At 39.7% G+C, this 14,928-nt stretch overlaps 3 protein-coding genes across 4 annotated transcripts; 1 reads left to right on the forward strand and 2 right to left on the reverse strand.

Annotated features, from left to right (window-relative positions):
• The first annotated feature begins 117 nt into the window (after nucleotides 1-117).
• Nucleotides 118-3,298, forward strand: LOC18596274 (2-oxoglutarate-dependent dioxygenase family protein). The gene is made up of 4 exons (XM_007024649.3): nucleotides 118-446; nucleotides 883-1,551; nucleotides 1,713-2,057; nucleotides 2,483-3,298. Exons 1-4 carry the CDS (start codon nucleotides 351-353, stop codon nucleotides 2,756-2,758), a joined length of 1,386 nt encoding a protein of 461 aa, XP_007024711.3. The 5' UTR covers nucleotides 118-350; the 3' UTR covers nucleotides 2,759-3,298.
• Nucleotides 3,299-4,145: 847 nt separating this feature from the next.
• Nucleotides 4,146-6,950, reverse strand: LOC18596275 (protein CORTICAL MICROTUBULE DISORDERING 1). 2 transcript variants are annotated; one of them, XM_018123613.2, is made up of 5 exons: nucleotides 6,754-6,950; nucleotides 5,948-6,644; nucleotides 5,546-5,782; nucleotides 5,149-5,240; nucleotides 4,146-5,025 (listed from the first exon to the last, which is right to left on the reverse strand). In XM_018123613.2, exons 2-5 carry the CDS (start codon nucleotides 6,584-6,586, stop codon nucleotides 4,419-4,421), a joined length of 1,575 nt encoding a protein of 524 aa, XP_017979102.2. In that variant the 5' UTR covers nucleotides 6,587-6,644; nucleotides 6,754-6,950; the 3' UTR covers nucleotides 4,146-4,418. The 2 variants fall into 2 exon arrangements, with proteins under 2 accessions (XP_017979102.2, XP_007024713.3); XM_007024651.3 differs by having other exon boundaries at nucleotides 5,948-6,950.
• Nucleotides 6,951-7,821: 871 nt separating this feature from the next.
• LOC18596276 (ABC transporter B family member 19-like) lies at nucleotides 7,822-14,611 on the reverse strand. The gene is made up of 9 exons (XM_018123037.2): nucleotides 12,614-14,611; nucleotides 12,385-12,439; nucleotides 12,126-12,301; nucleotides 11,802-11,966; nucleotides 11,408-11,703; nucleotides 10,873-11,189; nucleotides 10,538-10,761; nucleotides 8,473-10,401; nucleotides 7,822-8,323 (listed from the first exon to the last, which is right to left on the reverse strand). The coding sequence occupies exons 1-9, from the start codon at nucleotides 13,979-13,981 to the stop codon at nucleotides 7,976-7,978; spliced, it is 4,878 nt and encodes a 1,625-aa protein (XP_017978526.2). The 5' UTR covers nucleotides 13,982-14,611; the 3' UTR covers nucleotides 7,822-7,975.
• Nucleotides 14,612-14,928: the final 317 nt, after the last annotated feature.

Genomic DNA, 14,928 nt, shown 5'->3' on the forward strand with positions numbered 1-14,928 from the left:
CTTAGACAATTTCAACATAAAAGTTAATTAACTTCGAAAATTAGACATCTAATTTGTAACACGCTAAAGGAAAGTGTTGGGTACCAATAACTTGAGGGGAACTAGAGAGACGTGCGCATCGAAAGTTGTAAATCTTGGAGAACTAAAAGGTCAAAAACTCAAAAGTCTCTAACTTTCTTTTTCTCGACCTTAAAAATCTCCTCTTCTCCATTTCTGCTGCTTGTCCTCGTCCTCACTCTAATAAAAAAATTACTACTTAAAATCAAAAGGAAAAAAAATCACATAAATCCACCCGATAAATTTACCACCATAATCCTAACCTTTCCTCCCCGTTTGATCCGCCGGCAACCATGAATCGCGGCCGCGGTCGAACCACCAATGGCTATTCAGGTCGCGGAGGACGATCCTGGCGTAGCGGAGGTTATTTTGATCACGGTCGCAGCCCCGTAATATTTCATCTCTGACTTTACCTTTTACAGTTTACCATTTGTTCGTTTTTACGTTATTTTTATTATTATTATTTGAAGGGTTTAGTCTTGGAAATATTTGAAAGGCGCTTCGATGACTTATTTGGGAGAATTTTTATTTACATATATTCAATTTATTATGATTATCGTTAATCATCACTTTATCTTTTTTTGTTCTTTAAGAAAATATATAATTTCATTTACGTTTATCATTATTACATTAACTAAACATTATTTCTTAATGTACAATTTTGGCTAATTATAAGGTTTGCTGATGATAAAACCCTTTGGATTGACTAAGAAATCCTGAATTATGATTTTTATGGACGTTCCAAATTTCTTACTATATTTTCTGGTGCCAATGTATGCTTATGAGGTTAGAAGTGCACAATGTTTATTATTTTGCAAACTCCAGGTCGGAGCTGAAAGGCATTCTGGTGAAGATTCTTGTTACTATCAGGATGATGGAATGTCCCAAAGCCGAGGTAGACATTTGCAGAAGATGTCTCCGGCCAGTGGGTCAAGTTATTCTAAGCATGACAGTACCGCTGCTTTTGGATATAAGCCAAAAAAGCCTTTTCCTGATGGCACCGGACTAAAATGGCAAAATGATCCTCCTCAAGCCAGTGACACTTCAGGTGCAGTCCTTAAGGATGATTTTCCCTCATTGTCTTGTCAATTGGATTCTAAGGGCTCACAGCCTTATGCGGGAAGAACACAGGTTGAACCATTACCGGTTGAGGAGACGGAGAATTGTGCATCTGTACTGCATCATGATTTCTCTCGCAGGGTGAACTTCTCCTGCTTGCAAGACGAGTCTGAACCATCTGAATCATCCCAAAAAATGAGTCCCCAAAATAGTGCAGGTTTTGGTGATTCTGTTCACACTGAGTGCCAGGTTGTGGTTGATCCTTTTGATATTTGCCTGTCCAAAGCCGGAACACCTGTCATGCTGAAACCATCTTTGCTTGTAAAGAATAGAGAAAAGAGGAATGAAATCAAACGATCAATGGAAGGCCAAAATGGAATTGTATTGAGATCTGGGATGGTGCTTCTAAAGAAATATCTGTCTTTAAGTGATCAGGTGAGGACCATGAGGCTTGCTAATCGCTTTATGTCAATTTTTTTGCATATGTACTTCTGAATGATTTTCTAGCTAATTGCTATATTTCCGGGTTCACTCATAATTCGTAAACATGTATTCGACTCTCTGTTAATTTACTTTGCACCCTTCTATGCATCTAGGTTAAAATTGTAAAGGCTTGCCGAGAGCTTGGTTTTGGTTCTGGAGGTTTCTACCAACCAGGTTACCGTGATGGGGCAAAACTGCATTTGAAAATGATGTGCCTTGGTAAAAATTGGGACCCAGAGACAGGAAATTATGAAGATCTTCGACCAATTGACTGTGCTGTTCCCCCACATATTCCTCGTGAATTCTATTTGTTGGTTGAAAAGGCAATAAAAGATTCACATGCCCTTCTGCAACAAAAGGCTATAGCAAGCCACGTAGAAGACATTCTCCCATGGATGTCACCAAATATATGTATTGTGAATTTCTACTCAGCAAGTGGTCGACTTGGTCTCCATCAGGTCCAAACTTTAAACCTGTTCTCATCCTTGCACTACATGTGACATCATAGAGAGTCCTTTTCTTGGCAATTCTTCCCTTTAAGTTGTTGCAATGGATTTTATTCATACATTTCTTGCCAACCTGTATCCAACTCATTCAGTTTTAATGAAATCAAAATAACTTTTCTTCTGTTTTGCTAAACATTGGTCTGCATTTGTCATTTTGAACACAAGTTTGATGATCAAAGGATGGATATCTGACTCAATATATTGCATGATCTTGTGGTGAGCATTGGGAGAAGGGAGAAGGCATGTGAAATCAAGCCATTATATGATGATACCTTCATCGTTTCTTTCCCCATTTTCCTGTAGAATGGGAATAATTTAATTTTACTCCTATTTGGCTACTATACATACCATTGAAACTTAGTTTGTGTTGTTTGCAGGATCGAGATGAAAGTCCAGAAAGTCTACATAAAAGATTACCTGTGGTATCCTTTTCCATAGGAGATTCAGCTGAATTTTTATACGGTGACCAAAGGGATGTGGACAAAGCAGAAAAGGTTGAACTTGAATCTGGGGATGTGCTGATATTTGGTGGGAACTCTAGACACATCTTTCATGGTGTGACTGCTATTAAGCAAAACACTGCACCTAGGGCTCTCGTGGATGAAACAAATCTCCGTCCAGGGCGTCTAAATCTGACTTTCAGAGAGTATTAGAATCCTGTATAGACATTTGGAGCTGGTTTTATAGATATGGCTTTTCCCCCGGATTTCATTGTGAAGCTGGATAAATACTATGGATTGCACATGCAGTAGTATTACATAGTTCAGTAAGATACGGGCTTTTATGAGAGTGATTCTTTTAATCTAAAGAGAAGATAAGATTAAGGTTATATACTATGTGTCTTTTGTATCAACTTGTGCTTATCAGTGAAAGAGACACTCTTCAAATAGACGAGATAGATTTGGATTTCATATGAAGTGGCATGACCAGCACCAGCCTATAGATTTTAGTACAAGAAAAGCATGTAAGATAGAGTTTTGAATTTCAACAATTGTACTTGATGAGATTTTTTGTTTCCTTAGAACTCTCAGCTTGTACTAGTCGCTGCTAGATAGGGTAGAACCAATCAGTGGAAGGAGTTGGAGAAGATACTCTAATGCCAGACATTTCAAGGAGAATTGCTTTGTTTTAGTTAGGACTGTCGAACACAGTTTTATGGGATCAAGCCTAATTCCAAATTCTTCTTCACAGCATATGCGGTGGGTGGTCTGCCATAATCCGGGGAACAATGCTTGATGTAGACCCCATTTGTGCCTAAAAACGTCACTGTGCTGATCCCCTGTTTTGGCAGCCTAACTTCAACAGTCACGTAACCAAATCCCTGTTTGGTTCAACATGCCTTGGGCTTTCGATTTGCTTAAACTACGACATATCAAAGCTTATTAAATAAGCAAACTCACAAGTGACGAGACCAACCGCTCTGTCCACCAACAACACGTTGCTTGCAATTCTCCGTTGTCGGATCTTTGCCAACTTATCTCGCTTGGATGGCTAATGTCCTACATTTTAACTGCAGTTGAACCCTTATAAAATCCCATGTTAAAGTCTCTACAACATGCTTAATTTCTATGGTCGACTGAGCCATCTTTGTTAGGAGGTTTATTAGTATTGGCCAAAATCTTTTCTAGTTCTGTAAGATTTACTTCAATCAATGTTCCCTAGTTCTATAAGGTTTAAGTAGGTAGGTCTTTCATCAGCGCCTTCCAATCAGAAACTTGGCAACCACAAATGGAAAATGGAGAGAGGGTAAGCCATGCTGGAGAAGCAGGGCACATGCTAAAGCAATCAGACAAAAATCTGAGAAATTTTGCATGTGCCCTGGCTCTCCAGCTTGGACCCTCTCCCTTACTAAGAACAAGGCCGCAAACATGTAGCAGGTCCTTGAGGGCTTATACAATCTGATATCGTTCGAACAAGTAGAATCTCATATACTTTGCATGTGCCGTGGTTCTTCAGCTTCGTCCCTCTCCCTTGCTTGCTCAAGGATGCAACATCAAGCAGTGTGCAGTCCTCTCAGCGCAAAGGTGATTCTCTTGAAACTTGAAATTAAAATTTTAATTGTACATCTATTGCTGGCTTATATGTTAAAATACACAATGTGGATGGAAGTGAACCTTAATGACTTTATTGTTATACACAAATGCCTTGCATTCATAAGTTTGCTGAGAAAACAACCAGAAGTTAAATATGGTTGGCCAAACTGTCTGTACTTGAATTTGGCTCAATTCATCCAGAAAATCTGAATCACCTTAAATACTTTAAGTTATCACAAACAACGTTGTAAATCATCTTTTCGTGTTGAATCAACTACGGTCAAGATCGATTCTCCAGAGCTGAGGCTGCTGAGTCCACATGGCTAAGCAAACAAGCATAAACTTTTTGCTTCAGCCGTTCAACAGTTTCCATCAGTCCATTATTATCTGAATTCAAGTTGCTTCTTAGTTTATCCAACCATTCATTTGCATATTTAAGTTGTGACAATGTGACAGCAATATGGTTGTCCTGCTCCATCACTCGCCCTGTAGCGCTTTTTCCTTTCTTCTCCTGGCTTCGAAACCCAACCTCCAATGCTACCTCTAAAAATTTCAAAAACCAAGTTCTAGTTTCATGCAGCAAGATTTCCCTCAGTTCTTTTATCTCTCTAGCACCATCTCCTTTGGCCCATCCTAGCTTCTCAGCTCCACCTAACTGCATTGAAGGCTTTGGGGACTTCAATGCACTTTTTTCATGGGTTAGACCTTTCCTTTTGTTAGACTTTTCTGTGTCTTGACCAGATGGAAGAATAGATAACTGAAATGTTTTATCTTTTAAATGTGCTGTGACACTTGGTTGGTCAATTAGCTTTTGAAGAGTGAAGAACTTGGTGAGAGAGAGCTGGGGGTTCTCAGGTGAGGCAGAGTAGCATAGATCAGAAAACATGCTGGAAGAAAATATGGAAGTTAGAAAAATCATTGTTAAATACATAGCATTGATCCTGTATCCTACTGACAGATAAGATCCAAGATATTGCCATAAATATTTTGGATTGAAAATATGTACTTACCTAAGACATTTGACAAGATTTGTTGCCATAGATGCCTCCCTTTGAGCATCTGCTGCAACCAAAGAAGCTAAATTTCTTCTTCTAAGCATTCCCTTGTAAAAATGATAATCAAAGATGAGATAATAAGAATTATGTTTTTAAAGAATTTTTATTCAAGAACCTTTAGGTTTGATCCAATTAGAACATCTTCTCATTCTAGAGGGAAGTCTTCTTTTACCAGTTAATTAAAATTAATATGATAATAAACAACTTTCTTAAAAGAAATCATTCTGACTCCAAATTAATGGAAGAATTGGGCTAAATAAAATGCAATAGACAATTCAGATTGTGAAAATGTAAGAATTAAGTAATGCCTTCAAGAATTAAAAAAAAAAATTCTTTCAAAACAGGTCTATACCTTTCCTGGCTTCAAGAGACTGGCAGGCAGAGAGTTCCACGAATTTGTTTCTGGCAAATTATTCTTTTCTTTGTTGTTTGGCAAACAATTCGAGTTCATGTTTTCCAGTTTACTTAAAGAGCGTCTTACAGTTGTGCCCTTTTGAGGCACCATAGTTTCCTTGGTGTTAGATGCAACAGCCTCTGGCTTTGATAATGGTACCTCCGGCCTACTGCGGGAAGGAGTTGCCGGGCGTGCCTGTAATGCTAAACTTGTAATTGCCACTACTTGGTATTTTCATTACTCTATTTGTTTGATAAATTTATTGTCTCCTTGCTGGACTGTCTATGAAAAGAAGTCAACTAGTCCTGGAACTTTTTTTTGGCCTTCAACATGAAAATTTATGTTGAACAAGAATCTTACCTGACCTTTAGGCTCCTGTTGCTTGCTTTTTGCCTTTTTACCTGCTGCCCCATTCTCATTCTCAGTGCTTTTCAAACAACTATTTGAATCTGGTCCACTTGCTTTAGGATTTGATGGCAAAACACCCTGCATGTACCTTGATGCAACAACTGCTTTTTCCTCTTTGATAACAATTTTCTGTCTCGGGCTCTCATCTTTCGCTTCCACCAACTCCTTCCCTTTTGAACCATTATTTCCTTCATTATCAACCGCCACTGGACCCTCGGATGGCACTAACATCTGCATCAAATCCTTTGGGTTGCCTATAAACGCATTGCGTCCTGGAACTGGCCTGACACCTACAAGAACAGGAACCGGGGTTCCGGCTTCCACTCTCTCAACATAAAAAAACTGACCAAGTTGCAATTTATTGTTCAGGATTAACTCATTGTCTTCCTGTGAAAGCGAAACATATGTTGAATGCGAGGAGTCGGATACTTTGATGAAGAAACCTTGGTTAGGCCACAACTCTGATCCTGTTAAAGCAGGAACAATGCTGATTACTTGCAGGAGCACAGATCGATATTCCCCTCGAACTTTTACGTTGGAATTTATACTCTGAAGAAGCTTTAATAAAACTCCTGGTGTAAGTGAAGCCATTCTCTTTCTTCTTTTCCAGTGTATGAATTCTCCAGCCTGGAATTAATTTTCCGGAGTACTCCAAATTGGATCAACCAACAAATTCTGAAAGTGTTAGCTGATAGAAATTTTTGTTACAGTTTGTATGAAATTTAGTGTTACTAATTTTCATGCAAGTAATCAAGAACCTGAGAGGAACCGGGCGAAAGAAAGTTGCACCAGAGAAAAATGGAACAGGTCCTTCTATGGAAAAAGAAATTTCCTTCACGTAAGGCTACAGTTTCAGCAATCAAATGAGAGTATTGGCCTTTTTGGCTGAAGTGGCCATTGTTGCAAACTTGCAAGAATCTCTTTAGCTTTGCATGCCAGGCACGTAACCATCAACTTCTCTTGGCTTAAAAGGCAAGAGACATGTTTTCGTGTGAGGATTTTCAACTTTGGGGGCCTTCGTTCTCCGTGAGACGCAATGACTGACATGCCCCTATCAGAAATAGTTTCTTTGGGCCATTACTGTTATATATCCAATGGGTACTTTGGTAAACTTGACGTAGGTCAGTTCATGGTCACATTTCCTTTTAGAAGTAGAAGGAATGGAGTTTTAAATGGCAGGTGAGGGTATTCCAAACGTCCTCATCTTCTTAATTTGCATGCCAAAAATTATATCCTTGGACGTTGCATAATTAAAATTAGGTGCACATTAAGACTTCTGATCACTTGATTAAGACCACCCACGCTTAAATTCAAAATTGCAAATCACTACGATAATCATAGACTCATCTTTTCCTTCACATTTTTCTAACATTAGTGACCAAAGATTTTGCTTGAAAAGCACTCCTTAAATTTCCATCCTCAAAAAATCTGCAAAAGCTATTATTTGATTGCTCCAATAGGGCACTTGTCGCTCGACCTGTAACTATGTGTCATGAGGTCTTTGTAGCTCCCTTTTGTTGTGCTTATTTTTTACCTTTTTTTATGGTTGGGTAGGGGGCTTTCTTAAGTTTGGAGTAGCTTTATCTTGACATTAGTACATAGGGATTATTTCCTCTAACTTTAGGTGTGCACCTGTTGATAGGTAGAGCATGGAGGGGACCATTTAACCAAATTCTAAATATAATCCATGTCGTTATTGTAATCTTTGAGCCTTTAATGCCATTTAAGCTAATGAGAAGTGTATAAGTGACGCATTCTTTCTCCTTTTTCTCTTTTTAATCCACAAACCAAATCACTAATTACTCGCAAATTAAGTTACTGATGGATACGCTAATCAAATCAGTAAGGGTTTTTCCTTTAAAATCTAATTGTCGATGTGTATAACAGAAATGACCATCCTACACCAAGATTTGCTCTTAGATAGACGGTTAATGGGCTAAATTCTAAAGTAGCATCACATATCCATATCCATCAAAAAGCTCAAGAAAAGGCATTGGCTTCTCTTTCAGCCCGGACCAAGCCAGCATAGACACCATCAAGATGGGATGCCAAAAGTGCATCATGGCTACCATACTCCACAACCGCACCATCTTTGACAACAGCTATCATATTGGCTTCCCTAATAGTAGAAAGCCTGTGGGCTATTATAATTGTTGTGGCCTGCTTGGAAACCCTCCTTAGTGCATCTTGGACATGCTTCTCTGATTCCAAGTCCAGAGCGCTACTTGCTTCATCTAGCAGCAGCACCCTTGATTTCTTCAGTATGGCCCTTGCTATTGCAATCCTTTGTTTTTGACCGCCAGAAAGTTGGACGCCACTCTCCCCAACCTATAGCAAGAAAAGGAAAATAATTTGCAAGTCTAGTGTTGATGTATTCATTTATCCAATTTCTGTGTTAAAGAATAAGTAATTCTAACGTAGGTATAAACAAATCCTAACTTGGAATACGACTAAATGGGTAAACTGGGACTAAGTACCTGAGTTTCATAGCCTTGAGGGAGACCACTAATAAATTTGTGGATGTAAGCTTCCTTTGCAGCGTCTTCAATCTCTCCCCATGTGGCATTTTGGTTCCCAAAAGCAATGTTCTCCCTTATGCTACCAGCAAAGAGAGCAGGCTCCTGACCCACCAAAGCTATTTGTTTCCTTAGCCATTTCAAATTGATCTCCACCAAATCTATGCCCCCCATCATTACCTTCCCTTCATTTGGATCATAAAATCTTTGTACCAACCATATCACTGTTGATTTCCCTGACCCACTTGGACCTACCAATGCCACCATGCTACCATCCTTGACCTTTAAACAAAAGTCCTTTAACACAATCACTTCAGGCCTAGATGGATAAGCAAATGTCACCATTTTCAATTCGATATCCAATGGCTTGGAGCGTTCAATTTTTCTACCTTTGTCTCGAAAGTTACCAATCAGTGGCCTACGATTAATGATGTCAAAAACAGCAGGAATTGTTGTCGGAGCCATTGTAGTATCAGGTGCAAGCCCAGCTAGTTGTCCAACTGAAAATGAGCTTAGCACAAGAATGAGAAAGATTATATATACATCACCAAAATCTGTCTTGCCTTGTTTTACAAGGTAGGCACCAAACCAAAGCGTCAAGGTATAAGCACCGTACATTGCACCTTGAGATAAACCAAGTGTTAGGCCTAGAATTTGTGACCTCTTCACTGATTGTTTCCTAGGCTCCGATAAAGCTTTATCAAAAGATTTAACTATCTCTTCTTGAGCAGAAAATGTTGTCACTGTCCTTATATTTGAAACTGCACCAGAAGCAATGTTGCTAGCTTTAGCATAAGAGCTGTTATCTAACCTTGGTCCGATATTTATAATCAAATTCAAGTAGCTTGCACCAAGGGTGAAAGGAGTAAGAGCAGCAGCCAAAAGGGTTAATCTCCAGCCGAAGTAAAATGAGACGCCAAGTCCCACAGCAGCTGAACTGACACCCATCAACAAGACTGAGTAACGATCCCCGAGAACTGCTCGAAAGCTGAGACAATCAACAGAAAGTCTTGAAACTAGGATTCCTGTAGAATTGTCTTCAAAATCAAACCAACCAGGTTCTTGTTTTAGTATCGAGCGAAACAAGAGGTCTCTCACCCTTATTGTGAGCTTTGTTCCAGCCCAACCACAGAAACCTTGTTGTCCAGTCATGGCAATTATACACCCAAAGCCTAGGCCAACGAGAGCTAAGGAGAGTTTCGCAACTTCTCTCTTCAATTTTGATGTGCTGTCATCAAAGTAAGCTTGAAGAGCTAGGCCTAAAAGTAAAGGAAATATGGAGAGAATAGCGCCTGCATGGAGACCCAACAGGAAACCTAGTAAAAGTGTGACGACCTCTGGTCTTTGTAGAGTCCAAATCTTTGAGATTTGAAATTCTCCAGGCTTTAGCCTTTGTTGTATTTCCTCTTCTACTTGGTTAGCTTCTTGGATGGACTTTATGTACTTTGAACTCGAAATTTCGTACGCACAAGGTGATCTTGATCCTTCATAGGCTGATTTATCATATGTGGAAAACTCAATGCTCTTTTGAGTATTTTTCTCATTTAGTGTTGGGTTTGAAAGTGCCTCAGAAGCAAGCTTGACAAGTTTATAATAGGCCCCTGATCTTTCCATTAGCTGACGGTGATTACCAGTCTCAACAACTGAGCCTTGATCAAGAACAACAATTGTGTTGGCATTTCTTACTGTTGCTAGCCTATGAGCAATGACAATTGTTGTCCTGCCCGTAGAAATCTTGTCAATGGCTTGTTGAACAACTGCCTCAGATTCGGGATCTAGGGCACTAGTAGGCTCATCTAAGAGTAGGATTCTAGGATCTTTAATCAAGGCACGAGCTAGAGCAATTCGCTGTTTTTGACCACCTGATAACTGAGTTCCCTTTGCTCCAACCTGCAAGTCATTATCAGGTCGACACTCAGAACATAACTTGTGTGAAAATCATGTTAGTAAATATTCTTTTTTATATCTCTGTTGAGTGTGCATAAAAAAGTTCGTTAATATGGATGTTGAGGTTTTGGTTTTTGACCTGAGTATCGTATCCTAGTGGAAGGTCATAGATGAAGCTATGGGCATTGGCAGCAACACAAGCAGCAACAGCTTCTTTCTTGGTGGCATTCTCCTTGCCCATCATTACATTTTCCAATATTGTGGTGGCAAAGAGAACTGGCTCCTGCCCAACCATACCAATCTGTCTTCTTAGCCACTTCACTTGTAGCGTCCTTAAATCATGACCATCCAAGGTGATGACTCCTACCAGTTAAAAGACCCAGCCAGGTTAGGAACTAAATAGACAATGGTTATACCAAGCTCACATAGTTAAGCTCAATTAAACAATTAGAATGAGATAATTAATGAGCCTACCCTTGTCAGGATCATAGAACCTCTCAATGAGAGCAAAGATGGTGGACTTGCCTCCTCCACTGGCTCCAACCAATGCAAGAGTCTTTAATGATCGAATAACTAGATTGAGAGAACTGAGAACTGTAGTATCAGGACGAGATGGATAAGCAAAATTGACACCTTTAAACTCTATCCTTCCTCGAACACTTGACAATGTCCTTCCTTCAGGGTCATAAGGATCTATCTCCGGAACCCTGTCCATAATATCAAATATTCGACCTGCTGCTACAGTGCCTTGAGCAAATTGAGCAAAATATGTAAGTGATAATGCCAAGCCCCTGAAAAAGATCAGGACAAATCTTCTGTTAATTCTCGTGTTTAGAGAGGATGAAATACTCAAAGGGAAACATGTTGGAACTAGAATACTTCGCAAGCAAATATTCATCTTGTTCAATTTGTTTTAAGTATGTTTAAGGAGATTTTTTTTTTTTAACAATGTGCACTAACATTTGCAGGTGTACTTGTGCTCAGTGGAGAGAGAAGACGAGCTCATTACCTTCCCCCCACATTGACACCAAAGAAGCAAGCAACTGCTGCACCGCCAGAGATCTCTTTTCTAGCAACCAAGATTGAACCATACCAAAAAGCCAATGCCCATGTTGAATATGTGACCAAATAAATGACCCCCATTCCTGCACCCTTAGCAAACCCAATCTTTGCCCCAAGAGGAACTGACTTTGCCAGTAATTCAGCATATCTTGCAGCCAAATTATCCTCAGCAACAAAAGAAAATACAGTTCTAATTGAACTTATTGCTTGCTCTGCAATGGTACCAGCTTTCCTATAACAAGCCTGTAATTTAAAAATATGAACCCTTAAAATGTTTACTACAACAGCAAGATTAACATGCTGACACTGTAAACATTTCCAGTAACTGTAATATTTCTTACCTCTTCCTTGGCCGTGAGACCACCATAAACAGCCTTATAAGCAATACCACAGAACATCGTTAGTGGGGTAACAGAAAAAACTACTAACGACACTTTCCATGACCGCAAAAACCCAACTGTATATCCGCATATGAAGGTGAATACATGGTGAATGAAATGTGCCATCTGCAAATTATAATTCAAGTATTGAACACATTGTCAGTGCTAGTTACCAGTGTAAGGTAAAGTCAGAATTTTTCGAGTCTACAGACAAATGAAACACACTTGTGGAAAAAAGGCAGAATCCAAAGAGCAATTGGGATGCAAATTAAATCAGGCCTTAACCTTATCTCCCATCACTTCTTGGATTTGAGCAACTTCAGTTGAAATACCATGCATAATGTCACCCGTGCTGACTTCTGTGTCAAAAAAGCTGATGTCCTGTCTCAAAACTGCTCTCAAGTACTTGGTTCTAATTCGTTGAGCTGATCGTTCTCCAACTAGCCTCCAGCAAGTAATTTCTGTCATTTATTGATGAAAGATCATTTCTAATGATTATGCAGATACAAAGAAGAGAAGTTGTAACGGTTTATGTTGCCATTACCTAAGTATGCTCCAACCACCACTATTGTAGCCAAGCCAGACATAAGTATACATATCTGAAAAAATTAGAAGGAACAAAACGTAATAGTTTCTATATTAATTATATCTTTGATCATACTTGATTGTTACAGATCAGTTTTTAACAATTGTTGATCAACAATACTATCATGAGAAAGTGAATGAGGAAAATTGCATACAAATAATATAAGAATTCTTGTTTGAATTCTTACCTTCTCTACATCCTTCATCATCTGGATTTTGTTACCTTTTGATGATTCTGTAGCAATCTTATTAACAAAATCACCAAAAAAGTAAGAATACCAAGGAAGTGAACCCCCGTTTATTAGGGCTCCTAAACAACCCAAAATCACAAGTACTATATCCCATTTTGTTGAATACTTGAACAATTTTAACAAACCAACTGGCCTTGGTGGTTCTGCATCCTCTTCCTCCTCATCATTGTCATCTTCGTTGATATCTGGTGCCGGAACAAAGTCATCATACTCATGATCATCACCGTACTGATGGCTTGCTGATTGCCAAGTGTCGTGACCATGATGCACTTGATGCAACTTATGATCAAGCCCTTCCAACTTGTGCCTTATTTGATGATGCCCGCCAAGGCCACTATTAACACCATGATGTGATAAGCCATGACCATAACCATGCTCTGCATTATCATCTTCATTGAAATCCAGTGACAGGCCAAGGTCATCATACCGATGACCACCACCATCATGATGACTAGTTGGTTGCCCATGACCATGAAGCTCATACTGCATTGCTAGATCAAGATCATTGTCCACCTTGTGCCTCCCACCATGGCCATCACTACCCTGATGTGATAGTCCATGACCATAATGATGCCCTCCAAGAGAAACATCATCCTCATCATCCACATAAGCCTGTGAAACTGTAAACCAATGTGAACCAACGTTTGTATGACTATTAGGATCAATCTCTAATTGGCGTATTTGTCTCTCAACATCTTCGAGAGTGTCATAATCAATGGTGCTAAGCTCATTCTCGTTAGCCAAAGGACTAGCACCATTTCTACTACTCCCTTCTTTAATAGTAGCCAGCCTTGAAAGCTTGTGGTGGGACTTACTATGATCTCCCAAATGGAGATGTGATGAACTGTCATTATCTCTAGCAACATAGCTTTGAAGCTCAAGCCTCCCGGAGGGCACAGCTCTGTGACCAGAAAACTCATAGTACGAATTTGCAAAGCTTCTAAACCCTCCAGAGGTGCGGGAAAGATAATATTCACTAGCTGAACGTCGTCGAAATGCCTGACTGTTTGATGATGAGGTGCTGGAGGCAGCCCAAGGACTAAGGGCTGCCCCCAAATTACGGCTGTCACGCCAACCTGAAGGCTCAAACTGCCATGAAACGTCACTTTGCCATGACATGTCATCGTCCGTGGCAAAAGGCGTAGCAGGAGTGCGGTGCTGGAGCCTCCGTGGAGTGGTGCGGGAGATTCGTGAAGAGTGGAGTGGCGAGAAAGAACTTGAGGCATAGCGTGAAGCAGGCGTGTTATGGCATTGGTGGTAGTTTAGGGAGGAGGAGAAGTCGATTTCGAAGGAGGAATCAGCCATGGGAGAGATCGAAGATAAGGATCTGATGGACTATTGGAAAATGTAAAATGAAAGTGTGATAGGAAAAGGAATTGAAAGAAAGAACGAGGGGTAGAATAGTACAGACAACATGAAACGAAACAAAGTTCATCTTGAGAAGGAGCTGTCCAAAGAGAGTGGTGTGTCCTAGGAGTCAACGAACTTTGCATATTCCGCTTGTCTCTTTATCATGATCAAGTAGTTGCTCCGATTCAAAGTTGACTAAGTGGGGTTCTTTTAAGGGTTTCCTTTGTTAAACTCCTTGCATATATCACTCAAGACGTATAGAAGAGCGTAGCTTACTTGAGAACAGCCACAATGACAAGAGGCAGCCGACCCCGGCCGGTTAAGTGTTCAAAGTTCACACAAATCATCGTTGGCAGATTTTGTCTTTTAAGAATCGCAACATATATCTAAAAATAATGAATGCAATTGAATTGCATTAATAACATCTATCTATCAGAAAAGCTATAAATATGAAAAATATACAAAAGATTCTCCTCTCATAGTGGCTCCTGATCTACCCCTGCCAGGCCAGGCGAGGCCGGCATGCAATACAAATTAAGGTTGTATTCATTAAAAAAATTAAAGGCTATGGGTTTTGGTTTTCTTAACCCTGTTTCAAACTTTGACAATAGAAAGGTGCCATTCAATTCCAATCTAACAATTAATCATTAATTTCAAACTTGGGCATTTTGAAGACATTTTTTCATGTCAGAAATCATTTTCTGGACAATGACTTTAGTGGGAGTTTGCTTGGACAAGTGGAGGGTCATTCTAAATTTTAATGCCGTGGGAGAAGATGCGAATGAAAAATATAGTAAACACTGAACAGGTCTCTGCCTATCTGATACGGTGTCCAATTTCACCCTCAGGAACGAGGCTTCTCCATTTGTCATGGACTAAATCAAATTCAATAAAGACCAGAT

Source organism: Theobroma cacao, chromosome 6 (genome assembly GCF_053813885.1).
Source record: "Theobroma cacao isolate CCN51 chromosome 6, ASM5381388v1, whole genome shotgun sequence".
Classification (NCBI taxonomy): domain Eukaryota; kingdom Viridiplantae; phylum Streptophyta; class Magnoliopsida; order Malvales; family Malvaceae; genus Theobroma; species Theobroma cacao.

Coding starts and splice junctions, on each gene's coding strand:
- LOC18596274 (XM_007024649.3), top strand. CDS start 351: ATGAATCGCGGCCGCGGTCGAACCACCAATGGCTATTCAGGTCGCGGA. Junction 1,552..1,712: donor ATCTGTCTTTAAGTGATCAG/GTGAGGACCATG, acceptor CTATGCATCTAG/GTTAAAATTGTAAAGGCTTG. Junction 2,058..2,482: donor GTCGACTTGGTCTCCATCAG/GTCCAAACTTTA, acceptor TGTTGTTTGCAG/GATCGAGATGAAAGTCCAGA.
- LOC18596275 (XM_018123613.2), bottom strand. CDS start 6,586: ATGGCTTCACTTACACCAGGAGTTTTATTAAAGCTTCTTCAGAGTATA. Junction 5,783..5,947: donor AACAGGAGCCTAAAGGTCAG/GTAAGATTCTTG, acceptor TTAGCATTACAG/GCACGCCCGGCAACTCCTTC. Junction 5,026..5,148: donor AATCTTGTCAAATGTCTTAG/GTAAGTACATAT, acceptor ATTTTCTTCCAG/CATGTTTTCTGATCTATGCT.
- LOC18596276 (XM_018123037.2), bottom strand. CDS start 13,981: ATGGCTGATTCCTCCTTCGAAATCGACTTCTCCTCCTCCCTAAACTAC. Junction 12,302..12,384: donor GGTGGTTGGAGCATACTTAG/GTAATGGCAACA, acceptor AATAAATGACAG/AAATTACTTGCTGGAGGCTA. Junction 10,762..10,872: donor GTTCTATGATCCTGACAAGG/GTAGGCTCATTA, acceptor TTTAACTGGTAG/GAGTCATCACCTTGGATGGT.